Source organism: Papaver somniferum, chromosome 7 (assembly GCF_003573695.1).
Source record: "Papaver somniferum cultivar HN1 chromosome 7, ASM357369v1, whole genome shotgun sequence".
Classification (NCBI taxonomy): Eukaryota; Viridiplantae; Streptophyta; class Magnoliopsida; order Ranunculales; family Papaveraceae; genus Papaver; species Papaver somniferum.
In genome coordinates, this window is record NC_039364.1 from 1,426,930 (window position 1) to 1,438,289 (window position 11,360).

The window sequence follows — 11,360 nt, forward strand, 5'->3', positions numbered from 1 at the left end:
AATAAGAAATGACTTAACTGCCGAATGTTAAAATTGAGAAATTCTAAATTTTTAAAATTTCGAATTATGGTAATTAGGGCTACTATAATAATCGTTAGATAATTAGTAGGTGACTAAACTACCGATTATTATCTTTGACTGATAAGACCAATGTAAAACGCTTTCCAAAATTTTCAAACTCTTCTTCTTTTTCCTCTTCTCTATTGCAGAGAGGAAAAAACTCATTTTTTCATCGTTCAACCCCACTTCAACGCATAGTTTCGTCAATCGTAGAATATAATCATTGTCGATTATTCTCTATAAAGATGAAAACTAAGGAACCCGGAAAGGCTAAAGAGATTGTAATGGAAAATGAGGAACAACGCGAAGAAGATGAAGTCCTTGTTATTGATGATTCTAATATCCAAACTCTCAAGGAACTTAAAATTGCACCATTAGGTAAGATTTTGTTATTTTTTTTATTTCCAATGCTTCAATTCGACGAATACATGATTTTATTTTTCTGGGTTTTCAGTTATAACCTAGAATCGGTAGTTTAAACTTTTTTTTTTCTTCCGAATATGATCGTGTTCTTCCTTCCTCAAGAGCATTTCCCATATTCGGGTGCAAAAATTATAGGTTTCCTACCGATTATAGAACCTTGTTCCACATTGAACCCTAATATTTATATAATCGTACGTTTATAATTTTATTAACTTCCGAATGTAGTAGAGGATTAGAAGTTGTAGAGACTCAGTATTCGGTAGATATTTTGCAGATCATTTCCTTCCGATTGTTTAGAGTAAGTATTCGGTAGATATGTTTGATTATTTTCTTCCGATTAGTTACAACTTAAGAAGTTTCGGAGGTAAAAAAATTTCCTTTTTTCTCCGATTATTTTTATTCGTGCGTTAATGTTGAACTTATACTACCGATAAGTATATTCGGTAATGGGTTTTTAGGTTAACCTCCGATTATGTATATTCGGAAAAATGTTTTTAGGTTAACTTCCTATTTTGTATATTCGGATATATTTGTTTAATTTAACTTACGAACCTATTGTACTTTATTTTGTTGCTTAGGGATAGACGAGGTAAGAAAGCTGGGGATGTAATTGCCTCAGATAGTGCAAGGAGAGAAGGTCGTAAGAAAGTGACAGGTAGTGGAAGGAGAGTAAGGACTGCTAGAGTAAATTCAAGTGCTCAAGATGGAAGACAAGAAGGTATAGAACCAAGTGCTCCGCAAGTTCAAGAAATTATTGAACCAAGTGCTCCACAAATACAGGAAGATATTCAACCAAGTGTTCAACCTGAAGCTAGAGAACAAGAAGAAGGACAACCTAGCGGTACGCAAGAAGAAGAAGAAGTTGTAAAGAAGGAAATCGCTAAGAAAGGAAAACACCTTTTCCGACAACATTTGAAGGTGAAGAATATCCCTGAAGGTCAAATCCTAGGGATACCGCAGCATGGGAGAGAATTATTATTCGGATACAAAGACTCATGGGCCAAATAAATTTATGAAACCGAGGTAATAATCATATCCCTTCTATTAATGTATTGTTTTTTTCTTCGTGATGGTATTAAGGGTTATAGGTTTAGGTTAATTTTTTTTTTAATTTGTCGTGTGTTTAATAGTATCATTCTGATGCGGTTCGTCTACTCAAACCCACCGCCGCACCAACAAAAATGATGGATTGTCCTTTAGACGGTGAATATGAAAGGTTCAAGACAATTATAGCCAACTCGGGGTTAGCTAGTGCTGCCGAGAATTCAATGTTGGAACATGACCGGGTGGCTATATCGGAGTTTTTTGAGAGGTTGTATCCTGAGAACGACACCTTCCATATGCCTTTTGGTGAAATTATGATTACCCCAGATGATGTTGTGCAGATTCTTAGACTGGCTGACCATGGCACAGCTGTTAAGTATGAGTACACAAAGCTGTTAAGGTGGGAAAAACTTTATGAGCTAACTAATTAGTGTTTTTTTTTGGATGTAGCGACATCAAAAGTTAAATTTGACAGGTGCGCTTCTTATAAAATTAGACAGTTTAACATGGGTAATCTGATGGATATGTTCATGGGCACCTTGAAGAAAGAATAGGAAGGAACTTTAACTGATGACCAAGTGAACTATGCGGCCACCACATATCTTCTATGTGTATTGGGATGTGTCATTTCCCCAATGTCAGTGTCAACAGGGTTGACGCCAACCTTTTACAACTACTGCATCCTCTGAATAAAGTGAAAGAATACTCACGGGGCGCGGCATGCCATGCGTGGTTGATGGAAGAGCTGAGAAAGGCTTTGAGGCTTGGAACTAGCCAAATTGCCGGGAACGTGAGTCTACCACAGGTATTTTGATTAACTTTATTGAACCATACTTAGTGCGATTCTGTTTTCTCTCTTTCCAATTGAAAAAACAATTTTCTAATACTTAGATAGAAGGATGGATTTCTGTATCAAACCTGTAATACACGTCAACCAAGGTTATGAAACTTCTCCAGGGTATATGGAATAGTACCCGAATGTTTCTCATCTTCATGTAATGATAAGCATGTAAATGCTACATTTTATACCCATATTTATATTAACTATGACACAATATTTTAGTTACTAATATTATTATAGTGCTTTTGCAGAAAGTACAAGTGAATTCGATCATGCAGCGAATAAACAACAAAATGTGAGACTTAATGGTGTTTGCGACGAAAATGGCACAATGTGGTTGGCCTGGTACTTCCATATATCAGCAACCACAATGATGAAATGTGGTTGGCCTGGTATTTCCATGTATCAGCAACCACAATGATCAATTATGTTGTCCTGGTATTTCTATATATCAGCAGCACTTATTATGCTGGCCTGGAATTTCTATATATCAGCAACACTTATTATGCTGGCATGGTATTTCTATATATTAGCAGCCATAGTGATGAAATGGAGTTGGCCTGGTATCTCCATGTATCAGCAACCACAATGATCAATTATGTTGTCCTGGTATTTCTATATATCAGCATCACTTATTATGTTGGCCTGGTATTTCTATATATCAGCAGCACTTATTATGCTGGCATGGTATTTCTATATATTAGCATCCACAGTGATGAAATGGAGTTGGCCTGGTATCTCCATTTATCAGCAACCACAAATATTAAATGTGGCTGGCCTGGTATTTCCATGTATCAGCAACCACAATTATGAAATGGGGTTGGCCTGATATTTCCATGTATCAGCAACCACAATGATGAAATGTAGTTGGCCTGGTATCTCCATATATCAGCAACATGGAAGATATTTCACTTCCAGAGGCCCAAGGGTGTGAACCGAAGGAGACAGAGCTTAATGAATGAGACGGTGGGCTGTCAAGACAACAGTTATGATGTTGTTCCACTTAAGCCTCCGCACAGCCAGAGATAGTGGCATATCAAACAAAGAACTTCATACTTTTACTTTTATGCAGACACTTCAGTCCACTAAGAGAAACAAATGAGTGAGAGCAGGTGGTACTCTCATCCAGGGAAGAGCAGAAATGTTGGCAGGTTTTAGGAGATTTGCAGAGAGACATTGAATATGAACACGTAATGCATGTTATGTTCATTTCCAGGCACCTGAGTTCGAGTACGATGGAGGTTCGAGGACAGAATGAAGGTGGATTTTGGTTTCCGATGCAGTGGTGCTTTCGGTTAGTGTGATGCTGGTGGATTTGGGTCTCTTGGCCTGAAGTGCAGTCAACTGAAGTTAGGTGGTTGTTGAAGCCTTCGAGTCGCAGGAAGATTGAAAGTTTTGGCTGGAAATGCTAATGAGAAGTGCAGCAACAATGAGGTTATCGTACTATGATGGGTTTTACCCAATCTCGGCATGGGTTAATAGTTCAAATGAGTTTGGTACTGTGCATGAATACAAAACTGATGGTCCTTACAGCGTGCTAGTGAACTCCAGAGTGATGAATGGAGAAAGTGGAGACATTCATACGTTGGTTGGCCATCTCGGTGGGTTCACTTAAGTGGAAGGCAATGGTGCATTTATCAATTATTTGATGCCAAGTTGGAAATGCAGATGATGATTTTCGTAAAGCAAGTAAAGAAGAAATGTGTGCTTCCATGGTTGCCGTGGTTGATCGAGAAACTAGGATGAAAAAGTTCTCAAGATCGATGATATGATGGTGATGGATGGTGTCTGTAACAGCGCATGAATGAATTATGGGGTTCTAGTGTTGTTAAATAGTCTCGATGGTGGGAAATGTTGAGGGCTAGGAAGAGAGGATCGCAGCTGCCTGAGATGAACTGATGGGGGATGGATGCTCTAAATTTGCAAAAGTGAAGTCATTTTGGCTGGTGGTGTACCGGAGATAGAGAGCTGGAAGTTGGTGGTGCTTGGATGGTCACGGGAATATACTTGGACTGTGTTTGATCGGTGGTTGGTTTTATGCGTCTCTAGTGCTGTTGTTTAAGAGAATAGAAGACGAATAGAATTTGGAGTTAGGTGCTGTGGCCGGAGATTAGAGAGGGCCTGAAGTTGGACATTAGTTTGATGGACCGCAGTGGACTGGGCCTTGCGATTCTGCTAGGTTGTATTAGACTCTCGGTAGCAGAGTATAAAGAGGAGGATTGAAGAACAGAAAGGGGTCTCCGGGAACTGAAAATTGCCGCTACAGAGCCGAGCGCCGCGGAGAAGACGAGGGTTTGAAGTTTTATTCTCTCGATTTCATTTTCGCTTAGCTGGTTTGATTTAGATATGTTTATGGCTTTTGAGAAAGCCATGTCTAGCTAGAGCCATGTTAGGTTTTACATAGAAGCCAATTTAGTTTTATAAACTCTACGATGATATTTCTAATAATAATTCATTGACTAGTAATTTCTCTTCATATAGCTTGGTATTTAATCGATTATGTGATTATCTTGATTATGTACGTTTTTCAATTGATATTTCGTGCTTGAATTAAGTCTTTTGACGTGGTATGCTTTAGGATTGATAGATAATGCTTTAAAATCGCTACCTAAGAAGCGAAGGAAATTACAGCGGAGAAACTTTATAATTTAGAACTTAACATACCATCTTCCGAGACATGAGAATAATTTCGAAATTTGTCTTGAGTAATAAATAGAGATTAGTAGAGTTGATATGATTGAATTGGTGGAAATCGAAAACCCTAATAACCCTTTCTCATTTTGATTACGTTTTTGTTTTTATTATTTCATTTTGTCCGAATTTCTGAAAACTCTCAAAAACATCATATTGTTGATTACTTAGTTTTTGGTATTAGTTGGTAGAGTATTTCGCACTCCTCATGGGAACGACCTGTACTTTCCATTGTATACTAGTTAGACACTGTGCACTTGCAGTATTTTTATTGTAGGTTACCCAACCTATTAAGTTTTTGACGCCGCTGCCGGGGAGTGATTGCATAATACACTCTGATTGATATCAATTTTTGTATATAACTTATTTTTATTTTTTGTATGTAATTTATTTTTCTTTTTCTTTTAGATTTCTTTTAGTTCTTTTTACGCAGTTTGTTTGAATATTTTCCAGGTACCTTAGTCTGAAGTGCTACAGGCGAAAAGATGTACTCGCAAAGCCTTTGCAAGAGCCACTTGGAAGATCCACTAGAGGTTTGTTTAGCTCATTTTGGGTATGATTTTGATGATGATAGTGTTATTTTTGAAGTCAATGCCTTATTAGTCTCCACACCACTGCTAGACACTAATAAATGGAAGCCCAAGATAGAACCTCTAGTTTTACCCGAGCTTCGACTAGTTCCATCAGTCGATAAAGCTCCGACTTTGACCCTTAATCTATCAAGTTATGATTGTTTTCATCTTGGTGATATTAATAATGAAACCATTGTGGATGAGAATGGGTCTATTAGTCATGATATTATTGCTCCATTGAGCCCTTGTTCCACGGATGAATTTGAGCCAACATCTGTTTGTGTGTTTCATTTTGTTGAATTTGAATCAATATCCGTGGAAGTTATTTCCGCTGATTTAGAGCCTGATTTAGGGCATGCACCTCAGCAAGAAGCTATTGAACAATTTATATCTCATTGTGTGAATGATTTACATATCTCGACAATGCATGGATTAATTACTAAATATTATTTTGATAGGGGGAATGGGTTCACATATATTTTTGGATGAATATAGTGTTTGCAGGTGCATATTTTCAGCCGACAGGACTAGTTGGGTTGATACCCAACTTTTCAGACTCTATATATATGAGTGGCAGTTTATTTTGGGGTACCAACCTCAATTTTTTTTTTGAGAACGTGGTACTGGGAAGCAGGGAAACAAATAACTTTTGCTTCATGGGAGTCAACCCATCAGATTTGTTCCCTTCACTGTATCTTTTATTTTTATTTGTGTAGTTTTTGCATATGGTATATTAGAATTCTCACCTTAATTTCTACGTTGGATGACTCAATTACATTGAGGAAATGTAATGTTTAAGTGTGGGGGAGTGGAGTTTTCATTAGGAATTATGAGTTAAAAAAAAAAATCTTTGTTTTGCTCGAGGACTAGCAAAATATAAGTGTGCGGGTGTTGATAAGCATATAAATGCTACATTTTATACCCATATTTATATTAGCTATGATCCAATATTTTAGTTACTAATACTATTTTAGTGCTTTTGTAGAAAGTACAAGTGAATTCGATCATCTAGCGAATAAACAGCAAAATGTGAGGCTTAATGGTGTTTGCGACGAAAATGGCACAATGTGGTTGGCCTGGTACTTCCATATATCAGCAACCACAATGATGAAATGTGGTTGGCCTGGTATTTCCATGTATCAGCAACCACAATGATCAATTATGCTGGCCTGGTATTTCTATATATCAGCAGCGCTTATTATGCTGGCCTGGTATTTTTATATATCAGCAACACTTATTATGCTGGCCTGGTATTTCTATATATCAACAGCACTTATTATGCTGGCATGGTATTTCTATATATCAGCAGCCACAATGATGAAATGGGGTTGGCCTGGTATCTCCATGTATCAGCAACCACAAATATTAAATGGGGTTAGCCTGGTAATTTCCATGTATCAGAAACCACAATTATAAAATGGGGTTGGCCTGGTATTTCAATGTATCAGAAACCACAATGATGAAATATAGTTGGCCAGGTATCGAAAACCCTAATAACCCTTTCTCATTTTGATTACGTCTCTGTTTTTATTATTTCATTTTGTCCGAATTTCTGAAAACTCTCAAAAACATCATATTTTTGATTACTTAGTTTTTGGTATTAGTTGGTAGAGTATTTCACACTCCTCGTGGGAACGACCCGTACTTGCCATTGTCTACTAGTTAGATGTTGTGCACTTGCAGTATTTTTATTGTAGGTTTCTGAACCTACCATGTAATCCGTGATCTCAAAAAGAAGAGTACATTGGACGCAGCCCCTTATAGGAGTATCTTCAAACAAATACCATCTGGTTATGATAGATTTGTGAGTATTATTTTTATTTTTTTATTTTAATATTATGGACCAATATCTTAATAATAGTCGTTTGATGATATGTTATGTATTGAAACAACGGAGCAGGTTGAGGCAATTATCCAAATGGTGCATTGGATGTATACATTCCGGAGAGCCTGTGCCAATTGAGAAGCTAAAAGAGCATCATGAGTTAATTGATAACCTTGACAACGAAGAATATGTAGCTCGATTTGGGGAAAAAGGCAAGAAATCAGCAACAAAGGTGAATAAAACATCTCGGTCCTCATCGAGCACTCAAGGTAAAGTCCCAGATGATGAAACTAATGTGGCTGAACAGGAAGGTGATAATGATGGTAATCCAAGTCATGGTGGTCGTGCAGGTTCAAAAGGTCGTAAAGTGAAAGCAAAGAGGAACAAATAAACTCTCAATGTTTTTTTTTTACTTTATGGATTTCAAAATTTGTGTCGGATTATGTCTTTCTTAAGGTTTATGGATTATGAATATATTTTGCGTTACGTTTATTACCTGATTGTCTTAAACTGCTATTTTTTTTGCCTATAATTGGAGGCTAAATATTAAACCTATCTACCGATTCTGGTAAATTTTCAAAAATTGGCCATATATTTGCAGAATCGGTAGTAACATTGTCTACCTTAACTACCAATTCTGGTGAATTTTCGAATTTTTTGTCAGACAGGTCCATAATCGATAGTGCAACTATGAAGGTTTTATACTGATTATGGTGGTTTCATTTCACAGTTGTTTTGTACAAAAAAAAACCCTTATATTCGGACTACCAATTTACGTGGGGTTTATCATCGGTAGTTTTGATGACCTTTGTTAGGCTACCGATTATTTAAGTTCCCAAATTCTAAAACTTGAGTTTTTTTCTTTTCAAATTTCATTTTTGGGGAAACTACGTAGACGAGAGAAAAGTTGACTCCTATTCTACCGATTATTTTAGTTCCCAAACTCGAAAACTTGAGTTTTCTTCCAATTTCAATTTTGGGGCAACTTCAGAATCGGGAAATAATGTAGCATGATAAAACACCTGATTGTCCACACCGACACTAACGATTATCAGATTATCCACTGATTGTGTACACGTAGTCTACCGATTATAAGATTATCAACCGATTGTGTACACCTACATACCCGATTATAGATATGACTACCGATTAGAGGGTTTGTAGGAAAAAACGAGAGACACAAAATATAACTACCGATTGTAGTTTTATCTACCGATTTGTTGAGGGCATATTTACCATTTAGAAAAATCGTAGATAAAAGATGGCCTGAATTTAGGTTTGGGTGACCTTTTTTGTCTTTTTATGTCGCCCCTAATTCTTTCAGGATCATCCCTAATGACGCGAGGCTAGAAAAGAGGGACATTTTGGAATTATAACGTGCAAATTATGAAACTCATTTCTAGTATTTTCATCAAATTGCACATTTAAATTAGGTTATACTTTTTATATTTCTTTTCTTCGGACCCTCCAGTCGGTCCGCCCAATTAACCTTGTGCACTTATACTCCTCTGTAACAGCAAGTGACAAAAAGGATTAGGTATTATTACAAGCCCACCACCAAATCAATTAGGCAGATACATAATAAACAAAACTAAAGGAATCCAACATTAAAAACTAGGTGGTCGATTATGTATATATGAAAACCTAAAACAAATATTAGGTTGGTGAATTTACCGACTAGATAGGTTTTGACAAGCACCAAAAATATATAAAATGCTAAATAAATGTGTGGGTTATATTTAAGAGAAGCCAAAATTAAATGGTATGTTGAGTTGCACCAAAACAATTATAAATATGCCAGTAATAAAACAAAAGGAATCACACTTTATATGTTTAGCACCCATCACCCATATAATAGCATGCAGTATATTTTAGCACACAATCACTCATGCAATATCATGCATAATAATTGTTTAACACCAAGCAGACACATGTCGCATAAACATTAACCACATTATTCAGATTTCTTGACCACATGCTTGATGGGTACAAGATCAAGTGGATATCTACTTCCTAGGCCTGCTAGCTCCTCCTTGTTTAAGTCGTTCTTTAATCCTTTCGGAAATTCCCAATCGAAACTGTACAATACGTTGGCGAGGACAAGCTCTACTAACACAACTGCCGTGTTCATTCCAGGGCAAATCCGACGACCTCCCCCAAAAGGCGTGTATTCAAAATTCTGATTCCCCGAGAAATCGATGGAGCTATCTTTGAACCTCTCTGGAAAAAATTCTTCTGGATTTTTCCAATACTCCGGATTTCTACCCATGGTCCATGTATTTATTACGACCCATGTTTTGGGGTATATGTCGTAACCATCAATTTTACAGTGTTTCGAGGTTTCTCTTAGAAATAATGAAGCTATTGGATGCAACCTTAGAGTTTCCTTAACTAGCATTTTTTAAGTATTGGAGTTTATCAAGATCAGATTCTTCTGCTTTTCCTTTCGACCCGACATGATTTCTAACCTCTTCTTGAACTTTCTTCATTGCTTTCGGATTCTTAACCAGTTCTGTCATTGCCCAATTTATTATTACAGCTGTTGAGTCCACGCCACCAAGATATACATTCTGTAAATTTTCAAACAAAAAATAAAAAACCATAAATATGATTCGTAAGTTTATTAGAACTATAAAAACCAAGAACGAAAAAACAAAAGAAGAAAAAAAGTTTCTAATACTCAAGATTTTTATAAAATAAAAATAGGACTACCATAGTAACTAAACCAGGTCAAATGGGTTAGCACAGTCGCCCAATCATTCTTGGTATTAGATTTTTGAATCCCCAAGCTAGTGTTCGCTAATTTTCTTAAAAACTTCATGCACCTTTGGGAAAAAAAACTGCTACCCTGGTCCCTGACTAAGTAGAGAAAAGAGAAAAAGAAAAGAAATTACCACAACGATTGCTTTGATATGGTCATTAGTGAGACGAATTGTACTCGTCTGAGCCTTCTTTATTTAAGAAAAACGTCTATGATATCTTCGTGCTGCAGTTTCACTCGATCTGGGTTGTCATGCTCGTCTATGATTTCTTGTAAGAAATTGTCCAAATCATGAAAGCATTTTTCTACTTTGCTATGGAATCCAGTGACCCTATCAATAATCCAACTTACCTTTGGAAAGAAATCAGATGCAGATAAACTAGTCACAGCAGCGACTTCACGAAGAAGTTTGGTAAGTCCTCCATTATCAAATGTACTCCTAGTTTGACAAGCTGTGCTACCCAAAGCAATCTTACAGATTGTTTTATGAGTAAAGGTTGTTGCCTTTTCAAAAAGGTTGACAGTAGTAGTATTTGAAGAACATGATGATATGGAATTAATCAAAACATCAATTTCCTCCGCCCTGACTGCCTTAAAAGATTGCACCCTTTTTGCACTCAAAAGTTCAAGGACGCAGACTTTTCGAATTTCTCTCCAATACTCTCCATAAGGTGCAAAAACCATATCTACGTAATTATATGAAAGGCGTTTTCGTCTAGCAAGTCGAAGTCTATTACAAAACTCAGCATCTTGTGTTTTCAGGACTTGTTCGGCAGCCTCAACAGATGAGATTACTACTGTTGGTACACGACCATATTGGAGATACATGACTGGACCGTATATTTTAGATAGCGTTGCCATTGCTTCATAAGGCTTTTTTATAAGTTGATGTGAATTACCAATGATTGGAAGTTTGGGAGGACCAGGTGGAAATTTAGATTTGGTTTGACAGCCATAGTTTCTGTTTTTGATTGTAATGAGAAAATATAGAGGAATGAGAATAAGAGAGAAGAGTAAAAGGAAATCGTAAGAAACAATCTCCATGCTTGTAGCTTAAATTAAATGAGACTATTATTCCCTTTGTTGTGAATTAAGAAGACACTAAGATGAGGTTCTTCTTATGGATGAGCAAGGATAATGGTG

At 36.7% G+C, this 11,360-nt stretch overlaps 3 protein-coding genes across 3 annotated transcripts; 1 reads left to right on the forward strand and 2 right to left on the reverse strand.

Moving 5' to 3' along the window:
- The first annotated feature begins 305 nt into the window (after positions 1-305).
- LOC113292746 lies at positions 306-1,958 on the forward strand. Its single transcript, XM_026541614.1, has 3 exons — positions 306-448; positions 1,062-1,401; positions 1,614-1,958. Exons 1-3 carry the CDS (start codon positions 306-308, stop codon positions 1,956-1,958), a joined length of 828 nt encoding a protein of 275 aa, XP_026397399.1.
- A 7,452-nt stretch (positions 1,959-9,410) lies between these two features.
- Positions 9,411-9,725, reverse strand: LOC113292750 (cytochrome P450 71B21-like). Its single transcript, XM_026541619.1, has one exon. It carries the CDS (start codon positions 9,723-9,725, stop codon positions 9,411-9,413), a length of 315 nt encoding a protein of 104 aa, XP_026397404.1.
- A 118-nt stretch (positions 9,726-9,843) lies between these two features.
- LOC113292753 (cytochrome P450 71B37-like) lies at positions 9,844-11,078 on the reverse strand. The gene is made up of 2 exons (XM_026541621.1): positions 10,569-11,078; positions 9,844-10,026 (listed from the first exon to the last, which is right to left on the reverse strand). The coding sequence occupies exons 1-2, from the start codon at positions 11,076-11,078 to the stop codon at positions 9,844-9,846; spliced, it is 693 nt and encodes a 230-aa protein (XP_026397406.1).
- Between the last annotated feature and the right edge of the window lie 282 nt (positions 11,079-11,360).